The 14,040-nt window shown below is 45.9% G+C and overlaps 1 protein-coding gene across 1 annotated transcript in view; it reads right to left on the bottom strand.

Moving 5' to 3' along the window:
• LOC124775358 (protein bowel-like) overlaps positions 1-14,040 on the bottom strand; it is a 302,006-nt gene that overhangs the window by 10,491 nt on the left and 277,475 nt on the right. The window contains exon 3 of the mRNA XM_047250190.1: positions 4,007-4,308. Within this exon, the coding sequence (XP_047106146.1) occupies positions 4,007-4,308 (302 nt within the window). The remainder of the gene's footprint in view (positions 1-4,006; positions 4,309-14,040) is intronic.

The following is a 14,040-nucleotide window of genomic DNA, read 5'->3' as shown; positions in this document are numbered from 1 at the left end:
GGAATGACTGGAACTAATCGGCTGTCGGACCCCCTCCGTCTAATAGGCTCTGCTCATACGTGGTTGTTTACATCTTTGGGCGTGTTTAGTGACATCTCTGAACAGTTAAAGGGACTGTGTCGGTGATACAATATCCACAGTCAACGTCTGTCTTCAAGAGTTCCGGGAACCGGGGGAATTGTTAACTTTTGTTGATCTGTGTATAACAGGATTAGAATAACAGATGGCTAGAGAGTCGAACACAGCTGAGCATGAAAGGGGTCAATCTTGCCGCTTCGCTGTTGCCCAGGCACGTTATCCAGCCTCGGCTGCAAGTGTTGTGGGACTCCATACGAGACATCACTCGCTAGCGTGCAGTATTGCAGGGTCTTAATAGCCTTTTCACGTTTCTGTGCACTTTTGCTGCCAAATTTAGACATTCAGTTTGGAGCCGCCAGTGATGCGCTCTACGACACCACTGGACACATCATCTTTACAGACGAGTCCCGGTTCTGCGAACAGCATCATGATGGACTTACTCACGTATGGAGGCTCTGACAACAGCGAACGTTGCACACTATATCCGTCATCGTTATACCTTGTGGTAATAAATGAAGTCCAGCCACTCACAGAGGTTCAGTTTCGGCTGTAATTATCATAGAAACTTCGTTGACATTCTAATGTGTGCATGCTGAACCGATTTACGCTGAAAAAAAGTTAGTTCCAATTTTGGCCACCAGGTGCAAATCTGGCGTTGTGAGTGCAATAAAGACGTACAGTGAAATCTCGCTTAACGTGCACCTCCCATAAAGCACAATTCGCATAACTACCAAAACAATTGCTAAAAAAATGCCTCGCTTAACGAGCGACGTTTCCCATGACGAGTGACGACGATTTAGAGTGACGTCACCAGCCGTTCGCGCGTCGCGGAGGAAACGATCAACAACATGAACGCCTGTCATTGTCGGCAGCGGCATATGAATAACGTCTTTAGTATACACTGCAGTTTCGGTTTAGCGCTCTTTCTGCTACCATCTTAGTGCAACTTGTGATCACACAGTTTTCTAAACTTTTATTCAGATAGTGTTTTTTTGTGCACAAATTCTAATAACCTTCGTAGAAATGTCCCCAAAAATAAAGCGGTAAGAAGATGCCCAGAAGAGAAAGAAAATGAACTTAAAAATGAAACGCAAAATCATTGAAAAACGCGAGCGTGGTGTGAGCGTTATGCTTTAGCACGCACATACAATCTGTCTACATTAACTATTTGCACTATCCTCAAGAATAAGGACAAGATTATGGAGACAGATGCTTCAAAGGGACTGACAAGAGTATCAAAACAACGGTTTAATATTCTGGACGATGTCGAAGGGTTGCTCCTTATATGGATACGTGAAAAGAAACTGCAAGGCGACACTATTAACAGGAACATAATTTGTGCGCTAAATTTCGCATGTTCTATACCCCAATTCGTCTACAGATTTACCTTTATGATTCCTCCTATAGTGTAAGCGTACAACGATAAAATTTGTTATTTTATATCCTTCCTGATGTTGAAATTTTAATGATAGTGGTGTACATTCTACGCTAAGCATTCTGTCCATTTCTTATAACGGACCTTCTGAATAAGGGAACGTAGTTTTTGCCGCCGACATTCTTTGAGAGATGTTTTATGGTTTTCTTTCCGTTTCAAATTTTTTTTATGTACTCACTTCTCTGCCTCCAGGGATTCTGTCACCTAAAAAGCTGTACAGATGAAAATGCACAACCACAATTTTAATGGGGCCAGCGGCTATACCAGTCGTTGTGCATGGAAGCGGTCGCTCGATGCCGAACTGCTACAGACACTGATAATGCTGTTCTGTCACAGACATCGACATTGTCTCTGGTAGCCTGTGGAAGTTCCACCATTTTGGGACGTCCACTTGAGATAAAACGGCCACCTACATGAGAACGTAGCCGCGCTCTATCAGTACGACAGTTGGACTTGACCACGTCTACAACGATTTGGTGTACACTATGTCACCACAAATGTTCAGACACCTATTAGTGGACATTAATATAGGGAGTGTCCACCATTCGCCTTCATGACAGCTTGAACTCTGCTGGAGACACATTCAAGGAGGCGCGTGGATGTGTGTGGAGGAATGACAGGCCATTCTTCCTCAAGAGTCGACATCACTGAAGATAGTGATGTTGGACGCTGGATGAAAATCGACATTTTGCCTCATCCTGAAGGTGTTCCATTGGGTTTAGATCGCGACCCTGAGCAGGACAGTCCATTTGAGGAATTTTACTGTCCACAAACCATTGCCCAAGAGATGCTACTTTGTGACAGGCCGCACTGTCATGCGGAAACTAAAGATCACCGTCTCCAAAATGTCGTTTACTGCACGTAGCACACAGCATTTAGCGTTATCTTAAGCGCAATAAGGGAGTCACACCCTACCCCAAAATGCAACATCTCGACCTCGGCACTTCTCTGTTGGTACTATACGTGATGGCAGGTAACTTTCTCCAGACATTCGCCAAACCCAAACCTTTCCATCGGATTGCCACAGGCAGGGTATAGCAATCATCCATTGTCCAATGGCTTCGCTCTTTACACCACCTCAAGCATCGTTTAGCACTAACGACAGAAATGTGTGACTTAGGAGGAGCTCCTTGGCCATTGTGCCCCATTCTTTTTAACCCTCCACACGCATTCATTCTGCCACCTGGGCAGTTTATGTATATATCAACAACAACAATTCTCTGCAAATATTATAACTTTATTTTTTTTCGGCATTCATGTTAATACCGCAAGTGATTTAAGTATTTTCCCATACATTGACTCTACTGTAGGCAAAAAAAAGTAATACCTCTCAACAAAGTATGTTATACCTCCGTATGAAGATCTACGTACAAGCATCAGTTGTACAGCAAATGCTGGAGTGTGACAAAATTTCCTAACTGTCATATATACACTGATGAAAAAAATCGCAAGGCCAAAAAATGATTAATGTATAGTAATGAAATGATGGTAATACATTTGTCTAGGTAACAGTTGTAACTTATTAACGCTGCAATATCGCTGGTTAATGCAAGCACGAGATATGCCATTGTACATGTGAAATGCCGGTACATTAATAACGGCTGTAACCGCCAGAATGTTTTTTTGCGTGCGAGACTGTTTGTGTTCATTTTTAAAGTACTTCCTGCCACACCGCTGCTCTCCAAAATTACTGAAACTTTTGTATCTAGTTATATTTATGTCATGGAAAACATTAAGTGGGTTTTTGCTAAAGACAATTTTTTTCAACATTGGAGAGTTTTTAAAGAATTTAATATTATTACTTTAAATTTTGTTATTTAATAACATGTCTCCATCTTCTGCCAGGAATGAATATTTCCAATTCTTCGTAAAAGTCCTTTTTGATGGTCCTTGTCCATTTTATGTAATATATAAAGATCATACCCAATATCATGGGATGGATGGCTTGCGTTTTTTATGTCGGTGGCTATTGCTGATTTATTTATTGTATTCATTACAATGTAAAAATAATTGTAATTGCACCTGATGTTGGCAGCATGTCACCGAATTCGTCGTACGAATAAAATATCAGAAGCAAGTGATTGTTGCAGTATATATTACATCACAAAAAAATTTGCAACACGGTAGTATCTCTCAAAAAAGACCCATATAACATGGTTAAATTTAGTCATGTTACCTACGACTTATCATCCCGGACATCGAATGGCAGTTTCTCATTCCTTACAGGTACAGTACGCTGCGAGATACTTACGTTGTGGTGGCACCTCGTCGTAGGCGGCGGGCTGCCACGGCGACCAAACAGCTGCGGCGGTGGGGGCGGCGTGCGGGGCGGCGGTGGTGTGAGGCAACGCGGCGGGGGCGGCGGCATCGAGGGCGGCGGCAGCCCCAGGGCGGCGGCAGAGCCCGCGGCGGGAGGCGGTGGGGGCGGCGCCATGCCCGGCGGAAGGTGGGGCGGCACGTGGGGCGGCGGGGGAGGTGCGTGCGGCGGGGGCGGCGAGTCCGAGTCCGGCCCCGGCGGCACGTCGCCCACGGCGTGCGTCAGCGCGTGCCGGCGCAGGTCGCAGTTGCGGCGGAACACCTTGCCGCACGCGCTGCACTCGTACGGCTTGTGGTCGGTGTGCGTCAGCAGGTGCGTCTTGAGGTTGGAGCGCTGGTTGAAGCTGCGCGCGCACACGGGGCACTTGTGCGGCGACTCCTCCATGTGCAGGATCTTGTGCACCGCCAGCGTGCGCGACTGGCAGAAGCCCTTGCCGCACTCCCCGCACTTGAACGGCTTCTCCTTACTGTGGATGTACCTGGAACACAGGCGGAGCAAATGCTATATTAGCTGCGTTTCACACACCACTATCGTGGCAGAAAGCTGTGCACGTTCTTAAGAATTAATCTTTTACTCTGCATTTTACCTTCCCTATGCTTACATCAAAAGTTAAAACTTTCAAGCAAAATTTTACAATCGCTTCGAATGCTGGTGTGAAATTTCCTGCCACATTAAAACTGTATGCCGGAACTCTGCATCTTCCATCTCTCTCTGCTTCCTTCCATGCTGTACAGAAGTTTTCCTGCTTACTTTGAAGGAGAAGCACTCGTGGAAGGCCGGCCGGTGTGGATGAGCGGCTCTAGGCGACCGCTACGGTCGCAGGTTCGAATCCTGCCTCGGGCATGGATGTGTGTGATGTCCTTAGGTTAGTTAGGTTTAAGTAGTTCTAAGTTCTAGGGGACTGATGACCTCAGCAGTTAAGTTCCATAGTGCTCAGAGCCATTTGAACCATTTTACCACTCGCGGAAGAAAGGAAGACTTAGCCAAGGCCTAGGGGATTGATTCGAGAATGAATCTCTCACTCTGTATCTTACTAGCCGATTAAACGTCTGTGCCCGACCGCGACTCGATCCCAGAATCTTGCTTTCAACTACAGAGCTATTCCGGCACGACTCACGACGCTTTAGGGAGTGCTACACCTGTAAGGTATGCATGAGAACTTCTGTACAGGAGGAGGAGGAGATTAGTGTTTAACGTCCCGTCGACAACGAGGTCATTAGAGACGGAGCGCAAGCTCGGGTTAGGGAAGGATGCGGAAGGAAATCGGCCGTGCCCTTTCAAAGGAACCATCCCGGCATTTGCTTTAAGCGATTTAGGGAAATCACGGAAAACCTAAATCAGGATAGCCGGAGACGGGATTGAACCGTCGTCCTCCCGAATGCGAGTCCAGTGTGCTAACCACTGCGCCACCTCGCTCGGTCTTCTGTACAGTTTGGAAGGTAGAACGGAGGTACTGGTACATTCTGGAGGTTTTCCACATTATGGTGGACTGTGCTAGACCCGCAACTGCGGTCTTCATTTGAATAAGAAATTCCGGTTGGCAGCTACTGTCCGACTTGTTATTGGAGACATTTTTCCTTATTTGGTGGTACGATTCCGTATGAGCAACAAATGACATATCAGGAAATGGAAGATCTTCAAATAGCTCTGAGCACTATGGCATAACATCTGAGGTCACCAGTCACCTAAAACTTAGAACTACGTAAACCTAACTAACCTAAGGACATCACACACATCCTTGCCCGAGGCAGGATTCGAACCTGCGACCGTATCAGTCGCGCGGTTCCCGCCTGAAGCCCCTAGAACAGCTCGGCCACACCGGCCGGCCTTGGAAGATCTGTACGATGTTGGAAGATTAGGACTTAAAATCCCATCGACGATCGCTGGAGACGAAAAGTAAGCTGCGGAAGGAAATCTGCCGCGCCCATTCCAAAGGAACCGTCCCAGCATTTGTCTTAATTTCGTGAAACCACAGTATACCTAACTTTTGATCGTTGCACTGCTAACAGAACGGACGTCTTTCCGAATCAATGACTCCATATTGAAATTTTTTGTCAATATTAGGGAAAAATACTTTTTGTGAGGAGCTTTTGGGGAAACGGAAACCTATGAGAAATTTTTGCAGCAGAAAATTTCGGTACCCGGGAAACTGGGGAAGTATTTTATCTACCTAGCCTTACTGCTAATGCCATCTTATACCTTGGTTCAAGCAACACATATTTCGTTTTCTAGATATTCACTAGATGTCACTCTGTCTTCAGTTCAATCGCTCACCTTTCCTTTTGTAGGAGACTCAACGCTCACTGCGGTGATACCTCTCCGTGACGTCACTATGACGTGTACTGCCCAGCTTCGATCGTTTGGGGTGCTTGTACAGATGCTACGCTGATGTTAAATCAATAGGGCAATGAAAAAACCATGAAGAAAGCAAATGCGACGCCCCTAGAACAGTTTTTCTTCTGGCCAGGCCTTTGTTTTTATTTACAAATTAAAAATTTTAGTTTACGTAGTACGATTTTTGTGATATACACAACACTTTTACGGCCCTGAACACTCATTTCCACCTCTTCAAGATACCAACACTGATGACAAACAACAGTTTAAAGGAAAAAGGATATTTGGGGAAAAGTTACCGAAATAGTATGATTTTGGGGTATTTTATGTCTGCTATTAGGGAATTTCCAAAATTCAGTCTGGAAACGCTGTTCCGAACGCGAGTCTAATGTCTTAGCACTTCGTCATCTCACTCGATGGTGAGACGAACAGTATGCCAGCAATTAGTTAGAGGGGGAAGTTAGAAGACGGAAACAGACGTGCTGAATACTCCACTGGTTGCAAGGTCTTCCATAACACTAAATTATTTACACGCATTGAGCTGTACGCAGTGTAGTAACATGAAACGTAACGTGTCTTCTTTGCACATGCTCCATCCGCTGATATGAGCCTCCAAACTCTTCTGCGAGTTAATTGACTTTAGACAACTGTTGTTGCGCACCTGATCGTTGATCTAAACTTTTTCAGGCAGTATGCCTTCCTGATCGAGAGACATTTCCCATTAACCGCTCCTAAACCACGTTGGACCTAGAGCATCATCTCCATAAGTTTACATCAAAAGGTAAAACTTCCAAGCAAAATTTCACAATGGCTACGAATGCTGTACCATCACTCAATAACATTACAGAAACTCGAGCAGTCGGAAACTAAACGGGAGATCAGCAAAGTGGCTACGAGATAGGTGATGACAAATATACTGCTGCCAATGAATAGTTGCTACGATGATTCGTTGCTACTGAAAAATTTCAGTTTTTTGAATAGGTTCATGTATAGGGGACTCATCAGGGACCGCCGCAATTTGCCTCGAGTCCTGAGCTTCATAGAATATCCGTTGGAGTTACGCTGTCAACCTTTGACTATTCAGCTGACAAAGCGTTTCCTGCGAAAGGCAGAGAACGGAATTTGTGTCTCGCTTCGGTACAAAGCTTTAATTTGTCACAATAGTTATTTCAGCGCCCTCATCTCTACGCCGAAGAGCGGTCCTTTGTTGCTCCAGAGGAAGCGGACAACAATAGCAGACATGAAAATGCTGAGCAGTAATCAATCACTTCGCGACAAAGGTTCAAATCATAATACAATAGCCCTCCCTCACGCAAGATTTAGACCGCGCATAAACACACCCGGCCCAGTGAGCATCTGGCAGTACAAAAGACATATTCCAGACAGTAGCGTCGTCTACAGTTAACAAAGCCGTAAGCTCATGTCATCGAGCTCTTTCTGCTTTGTAACCGTGCACATACACATCGCCGAAATTAATCATTCTAAACAGACATTAGAAATTATAATCTATTTTCTAGGCTAATGTAAAACTCTTCCCATTGCAGAATTAAAATTAAATGTCATATGGCTTTGTTGCTGGGATATCCTACGGTATGCGCTAAAAATGGCTCTGAGCACTATGGGACTTGACTTCTAAAGTCATCAGTCCCCTAGACTTAGAACTACTTAAACCTAACTAACCTAAGGACATCACACACATCCATGCCCGAGGCAGGATTCGAATTTGCGACCGTAGCTGCAGCGCGGTTCCGAACTGAAGCGCCTAGAACCGCTCGGCCACAACAGCCGGCTACGGTATGGGTTCAGCCACTTGGTGCAAAGGGTGTTCTATTTCTGTGCACATTGTCTCTTGAGAGTTGTGACGGATATGTTTTTGTACAATGTATTATGTTTGAAACTTCTTGGCAGATTAAAACTGTGTGCCGCACGGAGGCTCGAACTCGAGACCTTTGCCTTTCGCGGGCAAATGCTCTACCAACTGAACTACCCAAGCACGACTCACGCCCCGTCCTCACAGCTTTAATTCCGCAAGTACCTCGTCTGGAACTTTCTTCCAGGGGTGCTAGTTTTGCAAGGTATGCAGGAGAGCTTCTGCGAAGGAGGGTAGGAGACGAGGTACTGACGGAATTAAAGCTGTGAGGACTGGGCGTGAGTCGTGCTTGGGTAGCTCAGTTGGTAGAGCACTTGCCCGCGAAAGGCAAAGGGTCCCGAGTTCGAGTCTCGGTCCGGCACACAGTTTTAATCTGCCAGGAAGTTTCATATCAGCGCACACTCCGCTGCAGAGTGAAAATCTCATTCTGGAGAGTTACGATTGTGTTGCATAATGATGGGAGAAGGGAGAGGGTGATACCCGCTACTGGCACATATCCTATTCCTGTTGATTAAGCTTAACGTCCCCATCCGACGGACGGGTCACCATCAACTGCATCGCATACCCTTACTTCATGAGACACCGCAGAGAGGTTTGGACTTTACTCCAGGACATTGGCTCAAACACTCGTGATCAGGAACTTTATGCCAGCACCTCTCCTCTACAACGATTTTAAAAGAAGGCATGCCATCATTGCTAGAATACTTTCTGGCACCAACGGATCACTCTGTATTTCGAAACAGCAGTTGAAATAATAGGCTCAGGCCGAGTAAGTATCAGGACAGGCTGCTTCGCTCAGAGTGCAGATTTCATCTTTTGCTTTATTCTCGGTAAAGAAACTGGAAGCTACAGGTAATGAGCTAGAGACTGAATACGGTACATTATGTCTGTTTCAGTAGGAGGTGTGTTAAATAGCGTAGTGATGTAGTTCAACATGGCACAAAATAGTGACAACCCAAGAATAATTCAGCTAGCTATAAATGCAAGTATAAGATCGGACAGACGACAAGACTTTCACTCGTTCTGTTTTGTTCATCGATTTCTTAGCCACTGGTGCGTAACACTAAATCATTCTACATCTCCTATCCCTCCACGAGTCAGGAAAAAAGTACTCAATGACCTATGTCCAAAATCACATTACTTTCCAGAGGAAATTAAGCTTTATGTGTCACCATTCGCATAGCTTCCCTCACGGCATATTCGAGCTGTTTCGCTTTCTGTTGAACAACGAGTGACGTTATCAGCTGCGTCTATACTTTTCCTATTCCTATCTATTCTTACACCTTTTCTGCTAAGGTGTTCCTACTATTTCTCGCTCTTCCCCTGACTATTCAACTTCTTCTCCACACTTGAGTCCTACTGTAGGGCTACCAAATATTTCTTATATCTCATTAGTCACATTCGACAAGAACATAATGAGGAAGATGTTCACAAGAATATTAAGAATAGTGCTATCTCCGAATTTCCATCTATTTAGTACTGTGACTCTCATCATTAAACACACATCAAAACAAGTTTTGCATCACCTCAGTTCCCAGAACTCCTGAAGAAAGATGTTGACTGTGGATATTGTATCACAGACACAGTACCTTTCACTGTTCAGAGATGTCACTAAATCCGCCCAAAGATGTAAACAACCGCACATGAGCAGCACCTATTAGACTGACGGGGGCCGACAGCCGATCAGTTCCAGTCATTTCACCAGGAAGGAGATACACGGCCCGTGTTGTCTGGTTCAACCATGCCTAGACGATCAATACCGTGGTTCGATCGCGTCCGCATTGTTACTTTGTGCCAGGAAGGGCTCTCAACAAGGGAAGTGACCAGGCGTCTCGGAGTGAACCAAAGCGATGTTGTTCGGAATTGGAGGATATACAGAGAGACAGGAACTGTCGATGCCATGCCTCGCTTAGGCCGCGCAAGGGCTATTACTGCATTGGATGACCGCTACCTCCGGATTATGGCTCGAACGAACGCTGGCAGCAATACCACCATGTTGAATGATGCTGTTCGCGCAGCCACAGAACGTCATGTTATGACTCAAACTGTGCGCAGTAGGCTGCATGATGTGCAAGTTCACTCGTGACGTCCATGGCGAGGTCCGTCTTTGCAACTACGACACCATGCAGCGCTGTACAGATGGGCCCAACAACATGCCGAATGGACCGCTCAGGATTGGCATCACGTTCTCTTCACCAATGAGTGTTGCATATGCCTTCAACCAGACAATCGTCGGAGACGTGTTTGGAGGCAACCCGGTCAGGCTAAACGCCTTAGACACACTGTCCAGCGAGTGCAGCAAGTTGAAGGTTCCCTTTTGTTTTGGGGTGGCATTATGTGGGGCCGACGTACGCCGCTGGTGGTCATGGAAGGCGACGTAACGGCTGTACGATACGTGAATGCCATCCTCCGACCGATAGTACAACCATATCGGCAACATACTGGCGAGGCATTCGTCTTCATGGACAACAGTTCGCACCCCCACCATGCACATCTTGTGAATGACTTCCTTCAGGGTAACAACATCGCTCGACTACAGTGGCCAGCATGTTCTCCAGACATGAACCCTATCGAACAAGCCTGGCATAGATTGAAAAGGGCTGCTTATGGACGACGTGACCCACCAACCACTCTGAGGGATCTACGCCGAATCGCCGTTTAGGAGTGGGACAATCTGGACCAAAAGTGCCTTGCTGAACTTGTGAATAGTATGCCACGCCGAATACATGCATGCATCAATGCTGTACGGTGGTACAACATGCAATGTGTGGTTTTCATGAGCAATAAAAAGGACAGAAATGATGTTTATGTTGATCTCTATTCCAATTTCCCGTACAGATTCTGGAACTTTCGGAATCGAGGTGATCCACAACTTCTTTTGATGTGTGTAGTAACCACTGTGTACTACCTGTGTACTATACTTATTATATTGTTGACTCACTAAGGCTGTCTGATTAGATGCAAGAGGAGTCCCGAGGGTCCTAATCTTGCCAGATGACATAAATGCATAAATAAATGAATAACAAGGCACTACACCTGTGACAGTACGGTACTAGTTAAACAGTCAGCGCGCCAGCTGTGGAGAGTGGGACACATCTAGGTCAGGACTTGCGCGGTCCTCCACCGCGTGACGTCATAAAGTTGCCTCTGTAGCGACGGGCGACACACTCATTCTCCGGCGAACGTTACGCAAGCCCTGGAGCCCAGCAACGAGCAGTTAGCACGTCAGCTCTGTGCTCGTAAAACGGAGTGTCACTCTCCCTCTGTACGACACGCGACGCCCGGCGAAGTTCTAGAGAATTTGTGTCACATTCACTTCCATTACAATCATCTGCCACTCGGTTGTCCAGATATTATGATTTCTTGAACGATAGGCGTACAAAAGATTAAATGTAGCAGAATTTAACACGAGAGAGATGATGTGGAAGATTAACCGAATCGTATAAAATGACGAGCAGTAGTCTCAGGATATTGCTATGACATTTAAAACATATGATGGACTCAGCTCGCAGATGCCCGCTTCATTATATGCGTACACGGAGTTCAGTTTCTAGTTAATAGATGGCTCTTATATGTATTCTAAAACGAAGTACATATCACGTGTGTCACGTCGTAGCTGATCTCACAGTCGGTAAACAACCAAAATGCTGAAGAGAGCAGTTCGTAGTGATGGTTAAGAGGGATTACAGAAGCTTGTGAATACTGAAACTTCTTGGCAGATTAAAACTGTGTGCCGGACCGAGACTCGAACTCGGGACCTTTGCCTTTCGCGGGCAAGTGCTCTACCATCTGAGCTACCCAAACACGACTCACAGCTTTACTTCCGCCAGTACCTCGTATCCTACCTTCGACTTTACAGAAGCTCTCCTTCGAACCTTGCAGGACTAGCACTCCTGAAAGAAAGGATATTGCGGAGACATAGCTTAGACACAGCCTGGGGGATGTTTCCAGAATGAGATTTTCACTCTGCAGCGGAGTGTGCACTGATATGAAACTTCCTAGCAGATTAAAACTGTGTGCCGGACCGAGACTGGAACTCGGGACCTTTGCCTGTTTTGTGAATACTGTTTTCAACAGTGATAATGGAGTAAGTGATTTGTCTTTCAGTGATTCGGACTCTAAAGAACTGCAAGTAATATAGACCGCAAAGACTCAATAATATTGAGGACTGGTGACTATGGTGGCCAGGAAAATGAGACAGTTCATGCTCTTGTTCACAAAACCAGTCCTGGGCGATGCCGGCTGTATGAAAAGAAGTCTTGTCGTCTTGGATCACAGCATCACCATTGACGAACAAACATTGTACCATGGGATGGATCTGATTAGGCGATATGGCCACATAATTCTCAGCAGTAATGCGATCTCGCAGAGTATACATGGGGCAAGTGGAATACCACGCTATGGCTGCCTGGATAATCGCAGAACCCCCGCTCCCCATGTTTCACTCTTGGTACGCAAACTCGGCCAGAAATTCAAAACAGTGTGAAACGCGCCTCATCCAACGAAGTGATGTTCTTCCATTGTTGCATTTTCCAGGTTTCATGGCTTCGGAACCACATTACCTGCTACGGGAATTGGCATCAAGATGAGTCGTGGTGGAATTCCAGCACGCATTGCATTTCCCTGCTTATGGAGCCCCATTCGTGTTGTTTTGGTCAGCACCAAGCGAGTGTGACATTCAGTTCCGCAGTGACTTTTCAGCTGTCGTTCTCTTACTTTTCGTCACGGTCCTCTTCAATGGTCGTCTGCTACGGTCATTCGACCCACCCTTTCATTCATGTTGTGACTGTAAGGATATTTTACCGCTTTCCTTCGTGCTGTAAGAATCTTCGATACGGCGCCCCTTGAAATACTAGACATTTCAGCTACCTTGGTTACAGAAGTACGCAGCACAAGAGCACCTACAATTTGCCCACGTTCGAATTCATTTAGCTCGAACATAAGGCTCTCACAACTTCGTAGAACACTTCTGACGACGATTAACATTTGCAGCGTACTGAGTGCATTGTACAGGTCCCGATAGAGGTCAAATATAACAGCACAACCTGCTAGTTTAGTCAGCATCTGAATTTATGTTCAAGCATGCATTTTCATATTTTCGTCGAGACCCCTCTAATTCACAGGGCTTTATTGAGTGTGGATGTAACTATAGATTCTGAAAACATATGATTTCCTGGTGACCCCCTATTTCACTACTGTAATCGGCTCGGTTGCTTTCTGCTTGCAAGGAAAGGCCGCTGAAGATGATGGGCTGGGCTTTCTCTAACCCTTCTAAATGGGTAGGTGTCGGGGACAACAAGACTCATTTCAAAGGCGAGTATCTACCATGACGGCCTACGTCTCCATCACTAGCAGGGAAAGCTCTAAACGTCCTCGCAGGAAGCAGAAAATTACAGAAGCGCTATTAGTGCGAACGGGGAATCGGCAGTGAAATCGTCTCCATGCGGCCATTGATTGGTTGGAAGGCCTGAAAGTTGAACAGTCTAATTTCGTGCAGCGGTCTAGAGCTCTGGAAATCTAGAAGTCGGCCGGCAACCCTCGTGTTGGTAAGGCGGCAAGTCGTAGGTTCTCTGTGGCGGACTTCGTGTTTTTTAGTGACTGTCATTTCGGAAGTATGGAGTTAGTGATCCTTCGAGATGATCGAGGTCAATTTTCCAATAAGGAAAGCCTCCAAAGTATTCGAAAGTGCATTCCCGTGCGTGGGCATCGAGTTCCGCTTAGGCACTTTCTTGTTTTTCTTTGTGATGGTTGTGAATTAGTGAGGCTGGGGTTGCTCGGTAAAAGAGAGGCGTCACAGCACGCGTTTTGTCATTAGGGAGTTGGAGTACCCGAACGTGGCTACCATGTGGCTTGATAACAATAAATTTGATTTTTCGTGCGAATTTGAGAGTGATGTTTTATGTGGTTCTTTGCCTGTTTACTTCCACATTGTATTCCTCTTTTGTTCTTGCGATTATCGGCAAGGGTGGTTAGTAACCAGCTGGATGCGCAGTACCGAACTGTTAG

This window comes from Schistocerca piceifrons, chromosome 2 (assembly GCF_021461385.2).
Source record: "Schistocerca piceifrons isolate TAMUIC-IGC-003096 chromosome 2, iqSchPice1.1, whole genome shotgun sequence".
In the NCBI taxonomy this organism is placed as follows: domain Eukaryota; kingdom Metazoa; phylum Arthropoda; class Insecta; order Orthoptera; family Acrididae; genus Schistocerca; species Schistocerca piceifrons.
The sequence above is the reverse complement of the archived record's forward strand: the minus strand, read 5'-3'. Positions and strand labels throughout refer to the sequence as shown.